At 41.9% G+C, this 21,946-nt stretch overlaps 1 protein-coding gene across 7 annotated transcripts in view; it reads right to left on the bottom strand.

Annotated features, from left to right (window-relative positions):
* MEGF11 (multiple EGF like domains 11) overlaps positions 1 to 21,946 on the bottom strand; it is a 254,466-nt gene that overhangs the window by 182,526 nt on the left and 49,994 nt on the right. For all 7 annotated transcript variants that reach the window (XM_077185613.1, XM_077185612.1, XM_077185615.1 and 4 more), the window contains exons 2-5: positions 14,719 to 14,831; positions 10,503 to 10,626; positions 8,399 to 8,500; positions 6,809 to 6,909 (exon numbers count right to left, since the gene is read on the bottom strand). In XM_077185613.1, coding sequence (XP_077041728.1) covers positions 6,809 to 6,909; positions 8,399 to 8,500; positions 10,503 to 10,618 — 319 coding nt within the window. In that variant the 5' untranslated portion in view covers positions 10,619 to 10,626; positions 14,719 to 14,831. The remainder of the gene's footprint in view (positions 1 to 6,808; positions 6,910 to 8,398; positions 8,501 to 10,502; positions 10,627 to 14,718; positions 14,832 to 21,946) is intronic.

Here is a 21,946-nt window from a genome sequence, read left to right as displayed (position 1 = left end):
CCTTGCAGTGCCAGTGATCAGTTTTATTTCTATTTTCAGTCTATAAGATGCCTAGAAAGGAGGAAGGGGCCACTGGTACTGACACCTGGCAGGAGGTTGCAGTTGCTCTTTTTTAGGCAAGAAGGAATCTGCCTGGTAATGCCCCACCAGTGACTGGTGGCTTCCCAGACATGCAGAGTTTGTGTAGGAGCTGCTCAGAGAAGGTCACAGCCAGAGGAACACAGAAAGGAAGCAGAAAGAGATGCTACCTCAGATTTTGTATGTACATCAGGAGCTCTTTCTAAAGGCCATCTCAATTCAGATAACTTCTTTTCCTCTCTCTACCCTTCCTTCCTTCCTTTTCTCCTGGGCTTTAAAACTTCCCCAGAGTACAAGAGAAATCTGTTAATGGGAGAAGGATGTAAAGGAGTGATCAAGAAAACAACTTGTGGGCTGGAACAAGCTGACCTTCAAGGTCCTTTCCAAACCATTCTATGATTCCAATTTCAATTTTAAACCTGTTCCATTTCACACATTTGTCTTCTTTCTGACCCTATTGATTTCCATGAGTTAACCTGGCTCAGCACATGCCTGGACTACTCATGAACTGCAAACTGCTTTGGAGGGGAAAATCTTCCAGAATTTTGTGTCTTCCTAATTCCATAAACAGCAAATGCTCTGTATGCCCACACCCTCATTCATGCCAGGGATGCACAGGACCCTGTTTTTGTTCTGTGCAAGCATCCCCAGCAGCACGGGAGGGTTGGCTCACAAAGGCATCGTGGAAGAGCCCTGGTGCCTCCAGGCCATGCAGGATCAGTGCACACTGCCATGACCCACTGTGAGGTGCATCCCAGCAGGAGCAGGATTTGAAAGGGCATCCAGACACATCCTGGTGGAATTGTGCTGATTTAGAGCAGCTGGGGACCAGCCTGACTTTGCTAAAAGAGAGCAAATTAATGGACTAAACTTTGCATGGCTCTTTCTTGGAACTCAACAATGAATCACACCTATGGTTTTTGTGCTTTTCTCTGATCCTGCTGAAGCTCCCAGCCATCCAGGCCATTAGCATGAGCACCATGAGGAGCTCTGCATCCAGTGCTTCCTTCTGTGTCTGCAGTCCCAGTGTGCTTTTATACTGATCCAACAGAGACTGCCTAAAGCAGCCAGAAAAGCTTTTTCTGCTACACTAACAACAGTCTAAATCTTTTTCCAACCATAATGCCTGCATAATTTTTTCTCTGATATTTATTAAGCCCCTTGAGACATTATACAGCTTCAGCATTCCCCCCTTTTTAACTTTATGCTATTTTCATTCCTTATATGAGCACTTTGTTTCTCCTCCTTCTCCTGCACTGCTTCCAGAAGTCCTTTCCTTATTTCATTACTGCTCCCCACCAGCATCTTTGCAAATCCTTCAGCATCCAGAGGCTGGGAGCAAACACAAAATGATGGATGGGAGATGAGAACTGACCTTTCCACCTTCCCATCCAGGGTGTCTCTCCAGTGTCTCCAGGCTCAACAGCCACCCACTGGCTTCACCTGTGTCACCAGCTGAACTGACCTGCTTCTAGGGCTGCTGTCCCTCTGCCCTCACACTCCTGTGTCCCAAGAGGTTCTGAATAAGCAAGCAAAGGCCCATTTCCTCTCAGATGTCCCCTTTAGATGGGAACAAGGGATTCAAATCATTTTCCCTATGTTCTTCACTGGCAGAAGATGTATGCAGTCATCTCCAATGCATATAAAAGGAAAAATTTCAAAGTGTCTCCCACTGTCATTTCAATTCTATAATTAATAACTATATGCAGAAAGGCCTTCCACACCATTTTCTCTCTGTCACACATCCCAAATCAGACAGAGAAAAAGAATGTCCCCTGATAGGAAGTATCTATGTCCTGCTATAGCATTTCCCCTAATTTAGGTTGCATTATTGATGTACAGGACTCTGTACTTGAATAATGTAACAGTAAGGCTCTCACAGAAAGCACCAGCACTGGCTTTAATGTGTGTCTATAAAGATAAGAAAAATGTATTTTAAAAGTCCAGCAGCTTTCAAACAATATATTTTCAAGTTACAGGAATACTCACCACAAGGAATTTGAAATTGAGGTGAGAAGGGGGGGAAACATTTCTTCTAAAATGCTAATGAGCTACTGCCTTATAAAGTGAAAAAAATCAACAAATCTGACATATGAACAAACATTATGAATATTCAGGAAGGTTAAGCCGCTGATTCAACATTTTCTAGGAGTGGACAACTTTTGCACTGATCACAGAAGCCATTCTTTTTCTTCTCATCATGAGCACACTGCACTGTGGTGTCGGTGTGCTGCTGGAACATATGTGTGGAATTGCAGGGATTGTAATTCATCCAGATGGCAGGAAGCTCTGGAATTGTTACTCCTATGCTACAGATGTTTAACAATCCAACCATATGGCTCCAATAAGGCAGCCTTGTCAAAGAGTACAAAAACTGCACTAGACACAGAGCCCTGTAAATGGGAATGCAGTCCTGAGGTGGGAATGTTCCTATGGCTGCACTATAAATGCACACATCCCACTAGGAAGCTGGCACGGCTATTGCAATTACAGAATTTATGAAACATTATTTAAACTCCTGAAAACAATCAGGCCTCATATTTGCATAATTTCCCCAAGTCAGCTATTAAAAGAACATTCCTCATTTGTTTTTGAAATTCATTAAAGGCATCAAACAAAGGTGAGTTGAAAAGCTGGGTAAATAAATACATGTTAATGCAATAATGTCCCCAGCCTCTGGCCTGAGGGAAATACCACTGTGGGTAAAAACTGAGATTCAACCAGTGAGACCAACAGTTTCTTTAGAAAAGGATTTGTCAGAGTCAGGGAGCCCTGCTGATGCTTGTGACAATTGTAATGTGGAAAGCTGGATGTTGAGAAACAATCTGAGATCAATAATACCTTGGCCAAGAAAGGAAAGCACCATGAAATGGTCCATCTATAACTCTACTGAATTTTGGCAGGTTTGAAAGACAGATAAATGGCAGCAAATCAGATTGTTAAATCACTAATCCTGTCATTATTACATCCTGTCACATTGCATAGATTTAGACATTAGAAAGAGTGTAAGGTAGGAGAGTGAAGAAAACACTTAAAAGCTCAACTCGGTCTGTGAAGAAAAGGTGAATTCCCAAATTTTGTTTCATGGTTGGTGCTTTTCTGCCCAAAAGTCAGCTGGCAGTAGCTGTGGCTCAGAGTCCCATCTGCCTTCCCTCTGATGTCAGGTCTCTGACCCTTTGTTCCCCACAAGTGTCTCCTCTGTACAAATCTGTTGTGCAAGAATAAGATTAAAATGGACAGACTGAACAAAGCATTGGTCTCTCAGACAAAAATGCATCCATTTAGCACACAGGGCATCTTTCCACCTGACATATTCTTAAAGGGAACTATTCAATTACCATCTCCTCACAGGCTAAAGAGCACAAAAGAGCCATGTAATATTCTTTTTCTCTTTTTTTTTTTGAGCAGCAAAGTATTCAGAGCTGCTTTATCTACCACAGATACTAATCTAGGCAATATAATTTTAAAACATCCTTACAAAAACCTTGAAGGGCAGTTGAACCCTGTGGTTGTTTAAAAAAAGATTTTCTGCAGTTTATGCATTTGCTCTGCCAAAAGCTTACCTTAGCATACAAAGTACAGTAAATCATAGCTGCTCTGATTTACTGCCCAGACTGTGCTGTTTGTTTTCAGGGACAGCTCAGGGAAAAGCTCTGTCAAGTGTAAGAACATTCAGAGAAGGGGAATCGTTTTGCAAAGCTCCCACAATGGTAACAACATTTCTAAGATATCAGTGGAGGGGAAAAAAATGCAGATGTGCATTTGCAGCATTTTTCAGGGGGAATTTTTTGAATACCACTGCAACCCCAAAATATTTCAGGCCTTTTGGAGGCACAAGGACAATTTCATACCCTAAAACTGTTTAGACTAAGTATTAATGGACGGGCCAGTTGTATAATTTACCAGGCAATCAGTTAAATTATTGGACCTTGTGCCTGAATTCCACATTTTATTTGGGTAGCAGCACATACAGATGCCAAAAAGGCAAAGAAGACACCAGAGAAGTGGCAGAGCAAGAAGTTCTGGATCAACGTGATTATTTAGAACTGAGGGTAGATTTTATTAGACTTAATCTATTTAGTAAGCCCCAACAGGAGGACAAAGATAAAGCCATATATCTGACATCCTTTTGAAAGTTAGTAAATGAAAAGGGAGAAGATCAAAACAGTAGCTGAAAGCCTTCACTTCTGTTTTAAAATCCAAGAAACAGTCATTAATAGAGATTTAAACTCAGCCCTCTCTAGTCTAAACATGTCACTGTTAATTACAAAGCCATTTAACTTTTGCAAGAAATAAAGACTGCTATTAATGAAAGAAGAACCAATTAGCCTTTAATCTACACACTGTTTTTTAATCAAACTTTCTTTTGATCATCAGACTCACTGCAGGATGTATCCCTCCTCCCCATGTTGTAGTGGCTTCCATGATTGCTAATGGAATGGATTTTAAAGGGCTGGCTGGGCAGGGAGAGCCCTCTCTGCAGGGCTGGAGCTTCCCTCCCTTCCTGCCAGGGACAGCTCGGGAAAAGCTCAGAATTTGGTGTCCTGGCCACTCTTGGAGCAGCTGCCTTGAGAGGAGCAGCACTGAATGTGTCTGCAGGAACGTGGGACAGGAGTACTGGACAGCCTCGTTAGGAAACAGCAAAAAAAATACCAGTGTAAAGAGAAGCAAGAAATGGGATGGAAAAAGGCAAAAGCAGAGAAGTGCCTCCAGGAATGAAAATGGAATTTACTGCTGACTGCAAAGGATGATGAATGAGAGAATTTGCTTGTTGGCACAGGAACATATTGTGGAAAAACAAAACAAAAGAAATGGGATCAGGGCTTGATGTGTTACAAACCAAAGGGGTGACACGAAAAGGATCCCATTAGCAAAATATTGGGCCTCCAAACTGTTGCTTGAGGGCTCAGAGAATTTCAAGGAGGTTTTCTGTTTGGTTTTGGGTGTTTTTTGCTGTGTGGCTATTTGTAGTAGCAAAATAATAAGTCCAAGCATCTGGAATCCATCAAGATGGAGAAGTTCTTCCCTGACATCATTTCCCCCTTGGCTGATTTTGCTGCTCCGATCTCCGGGAAGGACAGAGAGCAGATGTCCCTGAGCACACACCAGGCTGATAATGAAATACAAGAACCTGACTCCTGCACATGTAAACAGCAGAGAGAGTGTAACTATTATCTGCTCTGTGTCAAACACGGGGCTCTTGGTCTGACCAGATACCTGCTGCCTGCTCTGCATTAGCAAAATTTCAGTGTATGCTGTTCTTTCTCCACCACAGAAAGATAAAATTTGCCTGGCAGCAGCAAAACACTAAGTATTAATACTAACAAAAAAAACCACCTCAAAACAAATGTTAATATCTTCAAAGAATCAGAAAGTCTGGAGAGATTTATTGCTGCGACAGTACGGTAATTAAAAAAAAATTAAAAATAAAAAATCAATAGATTGCAGGGAGAAAAGTGATAATAAATATGCTCTGTGACAGACAGGATTCTGAGTCATGAAATTCAAGACTGTAATAAAAGTGTGTGGAACAACTGCTGACATGGTATTGACACCTGAGATGTCAATAGGTAGGTGCATACTTACCACAGGAAGGATTCCAGCAAAGACAATAGGTTGCAATAAATGTTTTTCAGGACTTGACTAACAGCATTTTGCACTTCAAAAGATCAACTTATTACACTTTCTGTAAAATAATTCTAATGCCTTATCTCAAAGGGCTGGTGATTTTTCACAGCCCAAACCCCTTGAATGTAACTGTTTGGAAGAAAGGTCACTGAAAATGAGATCAGGGTCCATTCATGGTTTTCAGCTGCTCATGCATTACAATACAAGTTACAGGAACTCAGATAAAAACATCAACAGAGCTAAAAAGAAATAGCTATAAAGCACAGTGCCAAAATATTTGAAATTAGCTAGATAATTGTATCATTTTCACATTTATTCCATGGCATTATAAACCTGTTAATAAAATTTGGATTCTGATGCTGATCAAAACCTCTTTGTGTTTTTCTGGTGTCATAATCTCACAACACAGGACTTAGACAAGAGGTCCCATCTCCACTCTCCTTTTGAGCACATGCAGAACACTCAGAAAGCTGCAATACTGAAAACATGTGACACTAATGTACAGGGTATTTTTAATTAACAAAGCTCTTAGGCATGCTGAAAGATCCATTTTGATTTTGTCCCCCCTCATATTGACCTAAAACACTCCAGAGCTCTGTATTTATTTATACAGTACAGCTGGGAGAAAGTTCTTCTGACATTTGAGAAGCTTTAAAAAGTTAAATTGTTGATGGGAACCATTGTGGAAAAAAAAATGAGATTTTAACTCATTTAACTCTTGAAGTAAGAACTTTCAAAGGTAAGAGGCAGAACCTTTACACTGCTGCTTAAATTATGTGGTAGTTTATTCCTGAGTGCTCTCAGTTCCCCTAATTCCTTAACACTGGTGAATACTTGCATTAATTACTCCCCAAAGTAAGCTCTGATTCAAGAAGGCACTAAGGGACTTCATTAACTCCCTCCCCAATGGCTTCAGCCAAGTTCTCCCTCTGTGCTTGAGATGCACGTATCCAAACCACCCCAAATATTCCATCCCCGCAATTCTGCCTGCGATCAGCGCCAGCTGAAAGCCCTGAAAATCAACCCTAACGCAACAAAAGTTGAATTTATCCCCAGCTGCTGCAAAGCCCCAGGGAGAGGTGCCAGGGCCCTGTGTACATACGTATGCAGTAGTCCCCACTCTCGTAGTAGCCGGGGCAGCACTGCGAGCGCCGCCGGTACATGGTGCGCAGCCCCCTGCGATAGGCGGTCTTGTAGCTGATCCTGCAGCACGAGACACAAACCACGGGACACTATTGAAAATCAATGCCTCCTGCTGCAATGATATTTGTGGTAAATTATAGTAAGGCTAGCATTCAATAATTATTTTTAAATGCATGAAAGCTTTTTGATAATAAACGGCACAATAAGGGAGGAATCGATCCTTGTTCTGAAGCTTGAAATACGACTCGTGTTATGAGCTCCGTGCTTGTGACAGCCACTGGAGCTCTTCCTGGGGCAGCTGCTGTCTTAAAACATTTTCCCAGTCCTGCTGCAAGGGCAAGGAGTTTCTTCAAGAATAAATGATTTATTTTTGCACATCAGCAAGGTCAGATCTCATCAGTGGAAGGAACAGAGTCTTCTGCAGAGACCACTGTGTCAGCTGCTACACAAAGCCTTACCACAGTGGCAACTGCTCTCAATACACAGCTTGAGAAGTTAACCCCAGGTGAATTGTTCCTGCTTGCAAACCCTCCCAAGGCACTCCTACCTTGCAAAGTGTCATTATAGTCCCACCACAAAAAATACTGTGGTCCACAGAAATTAAAAGGTGTTTAGCATTCTGAAGCATTCCTATATTTATTCATAGCATTAGCAAGGATACCACCATAGAAAGGTAATATTTAACTGCATATTTAACAGCAAACACTTCAAAACAGCTTTGCTAGTTTATGGAAATTACCTCAATTGAACAGAATCTATTGTCCCTCACGTTGGATAAACTGATCGAATTTACTCTGCTGCATTCCAATCTATATAATATTCCAGAAAGCTCTGCAGCTCTGTTCACTTCCAAACACTGGAACACAGCAGCCAAAAAGCCAAGTGCCACAGTCCCACTGGGATGGTGCTGAACAGCCAACTTGCAACTGAATTCATGAGAGATGAGATAAAAAAAGGGTTCTAAAACCCCCTTGAAAGATTGTGAATATTAGTGGATATTTGTTAGGATACTTTGGAAGCAGAATGAATAGAACAGAAATATCCTGCAGCCTGGGAAAAATTAACTCTTTGGTACAAGTTTTAATTCAGTCCTAGAAACAGATGGGTCTCATCTTCTTTTTACCTGATTTTCAGTGCAGATTTGGGTGCCCTAATTCTAACACAGATCCATTTCTAATTATCACTCAAATGCCTCATTATTTACAATTTAGGAGGCACATGAACTTCCTTCAGCAAACCTGGACATGCACCAGTCACTTGGAAAAGAGAGTTGGTCATGTCTGGTTAGGGAATAGACACTTCCAATCCCATGGCAAGGCAGTGGAATGATACATTCTCCTGGATGGCCTCATGGGGGACTGACTGTCACTTATCTCATTCAAACTTCAGGCAAAAATCTCTGTATTCCTACTCAACGCCCTGGAATTCCAAACACACATCTTTGTGTACACATCTACATTGGAGCACCACAAATATTTGGATAAACAAGGGGTGTGTGAGGAGATGAGAAGGCAGCAGGAAGCTCAGGTTTCTGAGGATGAGCTCTTACCTGTGCCTGGTGCACTTGAACCAGTTGAGGATGTCTGTGCATCGTGTGTAGTAGATCTGGTCAAAGGGGTGAGCGTAGGATTCCTGCACGGTCACGGCGTAGCTGAGGGTGGACAAGGAAAGAGGTGAGAGGCTGTGAGAAGCTGCAGTTCCCTGTATCTGTTGCTCATGGAACTCCAGTATGAAACATATTTACATCAAGAATCTTAGAAATGTGGGTATCAGCAAAGAGCAGAAAAGGGCTTCCTTCTGTTAGACCTCTTCCTGAAGTTTGGAAATGTTTGGCGTCATGATATAGGCATAGAGATATCTCTGTGAGCAATAAACCATTCTCTTTTAGGAAGAAAACCCAAATATTACTAAAATTCATGGAAATTTAGAAGGAAAAAAGTGCATGGATATGGGCAAAACCTGGGCAATTTGGTGAGAAATCACAGAGCTCCAACAATAGCAAGAACTGAGCAATCCATCCAAAACCACCATTTAGCTATGCAACAGGTTCTATGTTCATTATTGTTTGGGCCTCTGATGTGATCCAAGAACCCAAATCTCATGTTGGGGTCAGTGGCAGCAGAGCAGTGCCCCACAGCAGGCGTGTGCACTGCTCAAGGACTCCTCTGTCAGGTGCTGACCTGGACACAGGGCCCACTTTAACAGACCTACAACATCTTTGGAGAACAACACACAAAACACCCTAGGCAGGTCAAGACCCAGGAATTAGATCCTCTAGGTCACTCATTATATGGATTGTCTTAATTCTGCAGCTGATTTCCCTCTCATCAGCAGGACTGCAGATGTGATTAAGCCCTGGGAGATTGCACCCACAAGGCAATACCAAGATATTTGCTTGGAGGGGTTGAGTGGCCTGAAATCGAAGATTGGGCTGTTCCTGCCCTGCTTGTTGTGTCCCCTCTGACAAGCCAAGGTTTCCCTGGATGCTGCTTTGCCCTCTTTGCTGGCTTTGACAATAATGTTTTTACTTCTGCTAATGCCAAAATATAAAATATTTACATGGCTCATTATTAATGTAAGACAGTAACACTTGCAAATCTCAATTATTATTTTACGATCCCGTTTATTATCCAGCAATAGCCCTAACAATCTTTTCCCTTTGATTTATTAACATCTAACTAACAAAGTCATCTTGGTCAGTACAACCAATCAATTTTGGTATTTAATTTTTGTTTCTCCTTGATTGGGTCTCTAGGTTGCTGACTTTCTTCAGACAAAATCAATATTTTATTCCTGTGCTCTGAATGCACTTCCAGCACGCAGACTGCAAAATCCTTTTCCTGCACAGTTTTTGCTTTGCAGTTGCATTATCTACAATGAGTTAATTCTCTAATTAAGGCCTCAAAACATAGTCATTAAAGACGATTCTATTTTTACCTTTGTTAAGGGTGTATTTTGCTGAAGTGTACAGCAATTCAGATTTGTGTGGAATTGAACCAGAGAGCAGGACTGGAAATGTAGCAAGTTCAACTGAGAAGTACAGGACCTTTAGCCTCTGCAAACAGCCCCTGTTGAGCGTGAACCCCATCAAAGGCTGTGGGTTTCTCTGTGCTCACAGGAACTGGCCTGCTCAGATCCACTTTTAGGACCAGGACACTGGAACAAGAGAGAGAACAAGAAATTCCAGAGCCTTTCATGTTCAGTGCTTTCATTTGCTCTCTGATGCTGAAATGAATTTGGCAGGAAGAGCCCTGAAGTTCAGGCCAGACAAAAACAGCCAGGATGTTGCAGCAGGAAGAGCTTCAAACTTTCTTGCTGGACAACAAGCAGAAAAAAGCAGGACAGAACAAGGCCAGCATTTCTGTGGCTCTCTCCATGATGGATGCAAACACTTCAGAGCACTCCTGTTGCTCAGACTCTGGAGGAGCTTCCCAAATGGCACAGGGGGATGTGGGCAATAGCTGCAGCCTTAGGACCAATTCCTTGGGATGATCCAAACCCTCCAAGGCACTCCAAAGCACTTTTTCTCTAAAGCAAATCTCTTTTTAAAGATGTGGTGGTATTTACCAAATTATGGCTCTCAGCTTGCCTTCTAAATGTAAAAATATGAAATGGATGATTAAAAAAATAAAAGTAGGCAGGTTACACATTACCTTTCCCAGTGACTACAAACATTTGGATCATCTGGATTTAGGGACAGAGTAGTTTTGAGCAGGAAAGTCAGAATAAGCCCTCTCAGAATCCACTGGAACAGCACAGGTGCCACCATTGTTGTACCTAGAGAAAGAGAAGAAAGTAGAGCCATTAGAGACAATTCTGAAGAAAATATCCTTCTCGGCCTTTTCCTCCTTACTTTTGTGCAAATCCAAATACTGTGGAGCTATTCAGAAACTGAAATACTTGAAAAAGCAATCAACTAAACAGTAAAATGCTTTAAAAGTTCAAATCCATTCTAAAAGGAACTTATACATTTAAACCTAATAAAAGCAATGAATTTGATGATTAAGCCACCCAAGATATTGATAGCCCAAATGATTCTTCCAAAGAACATTTCTGATACTGATTATTTTTATGACAGGCTGTCTGTACTGACAAATAAATCACTGAGGTATTAAAGCAATCTATTCTTCCATCAACCTACAGGCAAGTGGGAGAATACCCAAATGCCCCCTTTGATTTATTTAAATGGGGTTTACAGGTGTCAATATGGTCTGGATGTGAGACTCGTGCTTATTGCATGATGGAAGGAAAATCAATGCACTCCTCAAGCCCTGGATGGGGAACCACTGAGAATTACAGAGGTCAGTGCATTGGGGCACATTACACAGAATACTGAACATGAAATAAAAATATTTGCATTGAAGCTGCAAAGAGGTTGTACAAAATTCACTGGGTGTGGTTTCTTCATCACCTTCCTGTTCATCTGTTAAATGTACTGACTTACATCTGCTTGGGGCTTTGAAACCAAAGTTGTGGTGTTGGCCTGGAAGTCTCCAATGACACCAATCAAAAATTCAAAATAGATAGAAAATAAAATTGCTTTTTTTGTAACAGCATTAGAGGTGTTAATCTGTAAAACATTAAGTCAGGAAAAAGTATTTTTAAATACCCATTTCAGGCTTTTACATGGACACATAATTCACCATTCAAATCAGAAGTCCTAGAAATTATTCCTGGCAACAAGATTGCCCTAAAAATAGATTGAATCTTCATATGATCATCAAAAAAAACACATGGCTCATTGCCTCAGGGTCCAGAACAGCAAAGGGATGTTAAGAGGTTTGCTCTGCAGGGCCCTGATATACAGCCCAGCATAAAGAAGCCATCACAAAGCAGAATGAAGAGCCAGGAAACTGCTCAGAAATTGCCTCCTGACCCAGAGCCTTCTTAGCCAGTTCAAGGACACCCATTGCCTTTAGTGGATTCAAGTCAAAATCCCAAAGGGAGCAATAGCTCATCTTTTAAATTATTCCTAGAGCGCTGCTAAACCCAAAGATAGGTCTTAAGCCATGTAAGTCATATTAATGTTAATTAACATGATTTAATGCTAATGTTCCTCATGAAATGGTTTTAAGTCAAGGAGTGACCATTTTTTACCTGTGGGCTTTTCCAGAGTCCCACAGCAACAATGCAAAAGCTTAGTCTGGAAATCCAGAGGGCTGACAAGGCAAGGATGTATTTATGGAGAAGCCAGTGCCTATCCCTGTCCTGGGCACTGCATGTCCATGGAGGAAAAGTGTCTGCAGGGGCTGAGCTGCCAAAAGCCCCAATGTTCCAAACAGTCAGAGCTGTGTGAGAGTAAAGCTGAACATTCCCTGAGCACAGCATGGACAATGGATGTGAACAACCCAAGGATGAGGCTGCACAAACTGGCAGCCCTGTAACACAAATCCCTCCTAAAATGCTTTTATTTGTGATACTGAGCAGCACTGCAATAATGCCAAAGCACAGGGATAAGTGAGATCTGGCACTGTATTTCCAGTGTATATAATTTACCTTTACCTTCCTTCTTCATCCTCTGCACCTTTGGTACAGGGCAGGGCTGAGCAAATGGGGCTGAAGGAAAGCTCCTTCTGATGGGCAGGTGTGGGCAAAGCTGCTCCAGGAAATGCAAATCTTCAGAGAGGGCTTAAATCTAAACACAGTTCTGTGCTCAGTTTGTTAACTTCTGGAGAGCATCAACAGCCTGGGTCTGTGCTACATTAATTACAGGCAGAAAGGCAGCCTGACTTGAAATCAGTAATTCATTGCCTGCATTTGCTTTCCATCAGTTATCAGGAACTGAAAGGTAAATAATAATTAATTCAAGCTAGAAATCAAACTTCTTCCCCACTCCAATTTTTTCTCCTTCAGTACCAACTGAAGCCAGTGCCCTTGAGTTCAGGAGAAAGCAAACCTTCAAGAAAGATTTGCTTAGAATACACCAGATGCTAAGAAAGAGGCTCTTAAGATCACTCATTCTTGCTGAAAACTACCCATTCTTTATATTGAATTTTATATATCCTTTATATTAAAGTACTCCCTACAAAATAAAAATAAATGAGAATAGAGCCCTGCTGCCTCACTCACTCTAAAGAGAATGAGGTCTAAAGCAGCCCCATATTTGAATTCTGTAGTTCTCAGAGACCTCAATTTGCTCTTAAGAAAATGATGCCTCACTTTAGTTTTTAAATCAAACAAATGTCAAAGAATTATTTATAAGCCCTAATAGCACCCAGAATATTTTTTTGCTGTGTATTAGAAAGAGGTTCCAAACTGTTTTCTAAACTTTTATTGCTAATGCTCTGTTATTATCTGTTTGTGAGGGAGCTGCTTTGTGTCATTAATTTCTTAACTTTGTAAGTCAGATTGAAGATCAGAACCATCCAACTCCCCAAATCCAGCAGAACCTCATTCATCTCAAGTGTCTCTTTTTGTAACTCAAATGAAATATTTCACTTTGATCACTGTTAATAGAAATGCCCTCGTACCAAAATGGAATGGTTGCTATTAAAGGAGTCAGAATAAAACTCTAAAAATAGGAGCACACATATTAAAAACCAATATCAAAAAAGAATCCAGTAATGACATCTAATGCTGGGCTTTCAGCTTTCACTGCTCACCACAGCACATAGGAAATTCCTGCCTCAAATTCAGTGTTTGGGGCAGATTCTCCAAGGAGGCAGCACCAGCCTTGAGGGGGACAATGCCTGTGCCTTCATTAAAGCTACAGCCCAATTATTGCAACATTTCCAGTGTCTGCCACTCCCCCAGGACAGGCAGCCTGGGGGGCTGAACACCCAAATAAAGGACACAAAGGTGGTGTGTGCCATCCCCACATGCACTCTGAACTTTTTGTCTCTCCAGGCCTGCTTTTTCTTTTCAGAAGTGAAAGAAGTCAATTTAGGTAAAATTTGGGAAGAGTCTTTCAATCCAAAGGACAACCAGGTGATTTTTCATAAGTATCTCATTCTGTTAATTATAACAGATGAGGTATCTGCTACTCCTTAGGCCATTTTCTCCTATCTTCCTCCTTTTTGAAAAATTTCACTGTTTCACCTACAATATTGATACAAGTCATTGGTTCCATCACAAAAGAAAGGAAACCTCCAAATCCTAGCTACAAATAATCTAGTAGGTGGCAGATCATGAATTTATTTGTCTGTGGAGTCTCTTTACAAAAAGCCTTCTTTGAGGAAACTGCTGGGGTTTGCAAAGAGACCTCGAGATGCAGATGATCCTTTAAACCTCATGAACATCAGTGTGGAAAAAGCACTACCCCTGAGGGAAGGACCTACCTGCAAAGAAAATAAGATCTCAAAGAACCCTTGCTGGGTGAAATAAATATCCCATAAAGCTTTTTCGAGATGTTGAGGACTTGGTTTTGGTAACGTTCTTGTGAAAAAAAAAGACCAGTATGTACTTTAAGTGACTGAGGGGAAAAAAAAAGAAATTACAGGTTCAATTTCTCCTCTGCTTCCATGTCTGACAGGCTAGAAAATCTAACTAAAAATGACCATTGGAGACTTTCCTGTTCAGGGCCTGAAGTGGTGAAACATTTCATTTTGACATCTCTGTCATAAAATATTTCATAGCATGACTTTGACATGAAATTTAAAAAGAATTTCCATTCCATGACAGAGTTCTAAATTGAATGTTTTTCCCTCAATTTGGGATGAAGTGAGCTCTAAACCAAGCCAAAAAACCTCCAATTTTGTGTCTAGCTGTAAGCAGAGGTGTCTTTCGCTAGCAAACACCTTTCTTAAAACCTTCTATACTTCTGAAGATCATAAAGTTGAAATGTTTATGCAGTCAGTTAACCTAGGCTGAATTTTCCCCACAAATTTCCAAATGACTCATTTAGCAAAGAGCCGTGTTACAAAGTCTTACCTTAAAGTGCTAAAAATTCCCAGCGGATCCTGTTTTTACAGATCCCCAGCACATGGAGACACAGGGCACATCAGCGGGAGAGTGGGAGAAAGCTCTTGGGAAGTCTCTTGGCCCTGTGAGCATTCGGGAAAAACAGAAAACTGGGTCAGAGGAAATGAGTTTGGGGGTGTGGAAACAAATCAAGGCAGAAATGGGACAAAACATTCAAAATAATTAGATAACAGAACATAATTGTGCTATTTCAGACCAATCCCACCATCCTGCTTTCAGGCAAGAGCAGGGAACTCAGAAGAGTGGAAGAACACGGGGATGTAGCACATCCCTCTTACACCCTCCCAGCCTCCAGAAATTTGTTTCCTGTCATTTCCTACCTAAGTTTGTTCCCATATAGACTTTTCCTTCTTTAACATCCTAAACAGAAAGTCCAGTTTCTTTCAAGAAGTTTGATGTGAGACCTTGCAAAAGCCTTCTGGAAATCTAACTGCACCTTCTTGATGCTCATGTTTACTTTGAAGGGCTTTCACAGGTTAAGAAGGCTTTCCAAAGCCATGTTGATTCTTCAAAAATGTATTACATGCATCAAGATAAATAATTCTGTTCTTAACTCTCGTTTCTACCAAACAGGAAAATGAGGTGTGCCAAAATGAAAATGGATCCTAGTATTTGTGTGGGAGCAATTGAGGAAAATGCAAGAGAGTGGTTGAGCCAGGAAACAAAAAGTTGGATTTCACTGGAGAAGCATTAAAGTGACGGAGTGTTTGCTGATTACACTATTTTAGTCTCTAAGTAGTAGCAAGCTTCCAACAAGCTGCCCTTAGTGGCATTCCTTCTTCTCATCCCATCTGAAATTTTCATGATAGTTTAGGCAAGGGATCATTTAAACACACACTTCATTTGGCTCCACATCAGATTTTGTTCGAAACAAGCTGTTATGAAAGCTAAATGAGGCCACGAGCTTCAAAACTGATCAGGGTTTTTTGGATGCCTCCATTTATGATTAATAACTTGAGATACCATGAAAGGACTGGGTAATTTGCAGAGCTCAGGATACCTGCTCAGAACAGCTTGTTTTAATCTGGGCAGTCAAGAACAAATCCATTCAACCTCACTAGTCACCTCTAAAAGTTGTTGTCATGACCAACAGAAATATTGCCAGTGACAGGTTGTGGTTTTGTTTGTTTTTTAATGAAAATTTAAAGCTGTTTTAAACAGATAAACACTTCCAGGAAGGATCAGGTACTGAATACAAAAGCACTGACAATGTGATTCTTATCATCTGAGCACAGAGAAATTCAAGTGCTGGAAGAAGTAACAGAAACAGCAGACTGTGCCCTGGGCTGCTGTGTTCCCTCTGCTGGCACCTTGCACGATTAATGCAGGAGACAGGAGACAAGAATTAATATGTAATTAACATGACTTGGGAAATGAAAGAATAAACACAAAAGTCTGAGATTTTCAGTTGATGAGGAAATCCTGCATCTGATCCTGCATCCTCCACAGCCACCACCTCTGCTGCATCATCCTGTGAAGTGGGTGCTGTTCAGTACCAACACAGGAACCAATTCCATTTCCAAGATCTCATTTTAGAGGCTCTATTTTAAAGGCTGAATAAACACACCAGGGTCATAATTGCTGCAGTGCCCTCATGGCTCTGCCTTGTACTCTCTGAACCACAGTTGCTCAGTTTTCCAAAACTGGGCTGGGGGGCTGATTTCAATGGGATCTGAACATCCAAAACTCTTAAGTTGCTTTAAATTTCTAAGCTCTAAAACACATCAGTGTGAGTTGTGCTTGCTGGAGAGAACACTGTTACAGTTCCAGGGATAACTTATGGAGTCTGCAGATCTGCTTCAGTGCTAACGCTTTCGGAGCTGACTTCTGGAGTCATCAGGAGCTTGGCCACAGCTAAGTGAGAGTAAATAATGAAGTAAGTGCTGCTTAATCTATCAAATGTTATTTTTGGAAGCTCAAGATTGTTCCTTCAGTGCTCTCAGAGGAAAACTGGGTCAAAATACCAGAGATGTGTCAGAGGCAAGGAATCTGGGCAATTACTTCAGTTATGGCTAATGAAATATGTTTATCAAGACAAAGGCTGCTGGATGTGTCTGGGCCTCTGCTTAAATCCCACTGGCAAAGATTCCAGGCCTGACACTGGCTTAGCAGAGTGGGCTGGGCTGAGGTGGCTCAAATTCCCCCCAAGTTGTGCATCCAGTGTTTTCCATCTGAGCCCACACCGAGCACCAGGCTCTGGAACTTCAGGTGGAATTAAGGACAGGCAAGCTCTCAGTCTCAGGATCTTCCCCAGCCTGCCAGGTGCTTTGAAAATAAGCTTGTTACAAGCTGAAAAGTGTTAATACACTGAGGCAACAATGTGCAAACATGTTTGGCACTGCCCATCCCCTCCATGAGATTATCATCAGCATACAAAGAGGTGTAGAGTGGATTTTGTCGGTTCTTACACAAACTCCATGAGCACTTGTGCAAAGCACAACTACCTATCCAAAAAGCTACTATTCACCACAATGCTAAACTTCTTTTTCTTAAATAATTGAACAGTTAATCAATAGTCCAGCAGAAATATAATGAAAAAATTGCATTAACAACACCTAAAACCACTGCTGAACCGGTGCCCAAATCCACATAATTGCTGGCTCCTTTTCAGAAAGGTCAGCTTGGAAAAAGACTTTCTGTGTTTTTCTGCCCATAATTTTATACTTGTATACTCAACTACCAGGGTAAAACTGGAAGCCAGCCCTTTGAACCTTTGAAGTTATCAATGCAAACTCAAGCCTACTGAACTGCTGGTGCTCCTGGGAGTGTCTAAGCCTGAGCTGTCCCTCCAAGCCCTGCCAGGGACAGGGCTGACCTTCCTCTGGCCCCCTCTGCCCAAAGCAGCTTGGTGCTGCAAGGCTACGAAGGCAAAACCCTGGGCCCTGGAAGGATTTCCCCACAGACATTGTTCTGCAGCCTGGGGCAGCTGTCTCTGAACCCCCTCCACTAAAACATGGAAAACAAGGAAGGTCAGGAGGAGACACTTTGTGCCTTTGGCTGCAGGGATGGCAGGAAGGGGCCAGGCTTGGTGTCCTCTCCAGGGCACCCAGGACTCTCACTCAGTGGAATGTTAAAGCTGCTGGAATCCGTGTGGGGAGTCACTCTGGCTCCTGATTGAACAGTGTACTGATATCCCCTGTCCCATGCCTTTTCAGAGATGCCTCCACAGACATTCCATCAGGAGAGAAAGTGTCTGACACTCATCACAAAGCTCATCACTGGGAAGCCAAATGAGCTTGAATTGAGCTCACAGCCAGCCACCCACCCAGCCCATGTGCAAGATGGCAAACAATTACAGCATATGCCTCTGAGACACTTGGAGCAACAAAGGCCTTGAATCCCCAGAACACCCAGGATAAACAAAGCAGCTCGAGTGTTACAGCCATGCCCAGATGAGGAATAATGTCTCTAAATATTTCATTTAAAAACCTCAACTATTTATTCCAACAGACTTTGTTACAGCATTTAAAGAGTGCACATAAAGTTGACCTGAAAATCAGAGTAACAAGCAATAAAATAAAAGGATGTTCAATAGACACACCATGAAACAAATTAACTGTGATCTGTGAAAGTGCTGTGAAAGTCAGAAAAGAAAAAAAGCCATTTGAAAATGCAAAATATCCTTTACAGTTATATATTTTTCTAAAATTACTTCTATTTGTCATGAACAATTCACCCTTTCTTTTTGTCTTCATTTATCTCAGAAGAAAATAAAATGAAACAAACAGCAAAAAAGTCCCAAGTACAGTGAACAGCTGAGCCAGGGACAAATTAAGTAACACAGATTGATGGCTGTTGATCTACAGCAGTACCATCACATCCCAATCCTACAGCTCATATTTCATTTAAAGACCCATCTCTTCTTTTTCCAGAAACAGTGCAGTATTTATGGGAGAAGGCTGATTTGCAAGCCTTGGAGCTGCACTGAAAATCCAGATTCAGTTTTTCCAGTGTGACTTTAAAGCTGGTGAATTTCTTGGACCTTCGAGGTACCAATCCAACTAAAACAAAACCAAACACTGGAATAAAATTAACATTGAAACTAAAGATGTATTTTTTTAAAAATGCTGCAGACAGGGAAAAGCTTTTTATCTTCAGTATCTTCACCAGGCAGAAAGGAAATAATGTTTGCTACCTCTGCATCTCCACCTTTACTGACCCCACTGGTCCAACTGCACATTATCCACAGCTCTTCTCCTGGGGCTTTTCCCAGAGCTTTATCTTCCCTGGCACTCCCTATTACAGCAGCACACAGGTTTCCTTCTCCTGAATTCCATTCTCCTCTCAGCCTCTTGAAACCTTAATCTAAGAGTTTTTAATTTCATAGCTATTAAAGACATTGATATCCCAGACAGAACATAACTTTTTCTGTGGATGTCTGGTAAGTGTAAGATAAACGCTCAATCAATTTTTAGATTTCTAATGGCTTAAGAATTAGAGTGGCCACGTAAAAACTGCCAATTTTACTTGAAATACAAGAGTTTTCCTCAGAAGCTGCAATAATCCTTTGTGCTCTCCTGTGTTTCTTACAGACACATCTGGAACACTGTCAATACTGGAGGATTGATATTTGGTTCAATGAAAGCCTCAAGTTAGAGATCCACAAAATTTATCTGGTTTCCAGAGCATGCACAAATCTGTCTGAGAATCAGGCTGGTTACTCAGGTGCCTGGCTATAAACTGCCAGATTCAGGCATGCAGCATGGAAAACAGGCTGAACAGATGTGCCCTTTGCTAGGACACAAAGCTGATGCCATGGAGAAGGTGTGTGAGGAAGATCTTTGGCAAGAGGAATGCTGCACATCAAGGGCTACATCTGGGCTGGGGAAAGCATCCTCATTACAAGGGATCCAAAGTGGAACCTTGCAAGAAGCAAAATCTCTGCAGTCCAGACTAAAACTTGGATCCCTTAAGCACCCAGCACTGAGGGTGGCCCTTGGGCTACACCACCACAGAGGCCCCTGATCACTCTCAGTGCAGCAGCTGCACCTGAACTGAGAGGGGTCTCAGTGGGTTGAGATGGGCAAGAACAGCAGCTGCAAATGCTCTCTGATAAGAGCCAGGTCCTACAGTTCTGTGTCTGCTTTCTCCTCTCCGTGCCCCAAACTCCCAGCAGATCTAAAGAGTCCTCCAAAATCTCCTCACCTTTCCAGGAACCATCACAGACTCTGTTAGAGCAGTAACTGCAGAGATAAAGGAGAACATGACCCCAGCCTTATTTAATTTTACATCACTATGCAAAGCTCTCCACTCTGCTCTCTCCATGACCTACTTTATCTATTGTTTATTTATTTTTTTTTCTTTTTCCAGGAAACTCTTCATTAGGGATAAAAGCACCTGGCTTACAGTAACAGGGCACTGTGCAAAATGTCTGTCAAAAAGTCAAGGGAGGAACATTCACAAACACATCAGAAAGAGCAAACCCACAGAGAACTGCAGGATTGCAAGGGAGTATCTTAGGTGGAAGAAAAGCAAAGAAGATGCACGGGCCAAAGTCTCTACTGGTGTAAATGGCTGAAGTCCATTGAGTTCTCTGTGCCAGTTTGAATCTGGGGAGAATTCGGATGTGCCAGCTCAGTCCGATGCAGATGGCACTGGAGCTACTCAGGTTAGAGCCAGAGTCTGTTTGCTGGCAGGAAAACAGGAGCTGGGAAAACCACTACGGACAAAACCAGACCTGAACAACTGGTGTGTGCAACTGCCTTGGCTTCCTCTTCCCCCTCTTCCTAAATTTGACACTAAAAACTTTATTTAACTGCTTTGAGAAAAAAGGTTAATGAAAATTATAAAAGAGAGAGTTTATGGGGAAATTTTAGAACCTAATTTTCTTCATTTTCAGATGTACTAATTACCTACCAGGTAAGACAAGCACAGTTTTCTCTCTGTGTTCTTTTCACATCATGCATGTACCATCTGCTGAATCCTCTTACTGAGCCCTCTCTGTAGCTTGTTCTCAGCTCCACTCCTCTAAGATGACCAAGGACAACACTTCATTACCAGCTCTTTGTCAATCTCTCAGCAGAGGCCAAAAAATCAGAGCTTAAAAATTGCTTACATTGCTTTGAACTTTGTGTAAAGTTTAACAGAGCTCACTGTGTGTTGAGGTTCTCTAAGCAAAGACCACTTATCCTGCGAACCAACCCAACCCAAGTCCTCCTCTCCAAAAGTGGGCACACAAGCTGCTGGCTGGCAGGAAACAGTTAGGGAGTTCCTCATTTGCCTCTCCCACCAGATACCAGCTTCAGCACAGTCAGGAAAAAAGCACAAGCCTTGAGACTTTTGGCTTTGTTAGCACCACACTTGTGGAAAATTTTTATTTGTAAGTGTGAGCTGATGCTGATCTCCCTTGCAGAGCACAGCAGTAATGAAGGTTTCTAAGCTCCCCACAGATTGTCCCCCTCCTTCCACCTGCTCCAGTTCCTCAGGTACATGCTATGAGCCCTGTTTCCCTCTTCAGCCATTTTTTCTGACCATCATCTTCGAGGTGTTCTTAGCTCAGACAGTGCTGTCCAAAGCCCCTCTGGAGAATTCCATTTAGAATTTTATGGCAACTTCTTTCCAGATCAACAGCCACTTGCTACATCCCCTTCACAGAACTCACTACAGGCAATTGTATCTCTATTTATTTAAACTTCAACCCAACTCACTCGGTCTCCAAGGGAACCTGTGCAGTTTCCATGCTCTTAGCTATGAATTCCAGCACCTGCTGGGACTCCAGGAGTGCCATGAGCTGCAGGGTAAAGGGTCAATATTGTATAATTTAGTGATCCCTCCTTCGCCACAGAACAAACAAGTTTTCTCTGTGCATGAAAATCTTTGAGTGGAGGCAGGACAGGTGATTGTAAACTCTCCTCTGGCCACTCACTGGAATCTCAGTAGCCTGCACACCACTCTTGTGTCTTACCACCTCTTCTTTTCATGGAATTCCTTTCTTCAGACATGGAGAAACAAAACTCCAGCTCATCTCCTCCTAACCCAACTCTTTCCATGATTTACTGCTGCTATAGCTGGGCCACACAAAGCTGGAGATGTTTAACAGCTGTGTATGAGCCAGAGCAATCACTGTCCAATTACAAACTGCCATAAGGGGTAAATAGAAAAACACAACACCAAAACACCTGAATAAATCACTGATTACTTTATAACCTGGGCTATTCAAAGAATAGCTCCTTACACT

This window comes from Agelaius phoeniceus, chromosome 13, assembly GCF_051311805.1.
Source record: "Agelaius phoeniceus isolate bAgePho1 chromosome 13, bAgePho1.hap1, whole genome shotgun sequence".
Taxonomy (NCBI): Eukaryota; Metazoa; Chordata; class Aves; order Passeriformes; family Icteridae; genus Agelaius; species Agelaius phoeniceus.
This window is presented reverse-complemented; position numbering and strand designations above follow the sequence as displayed.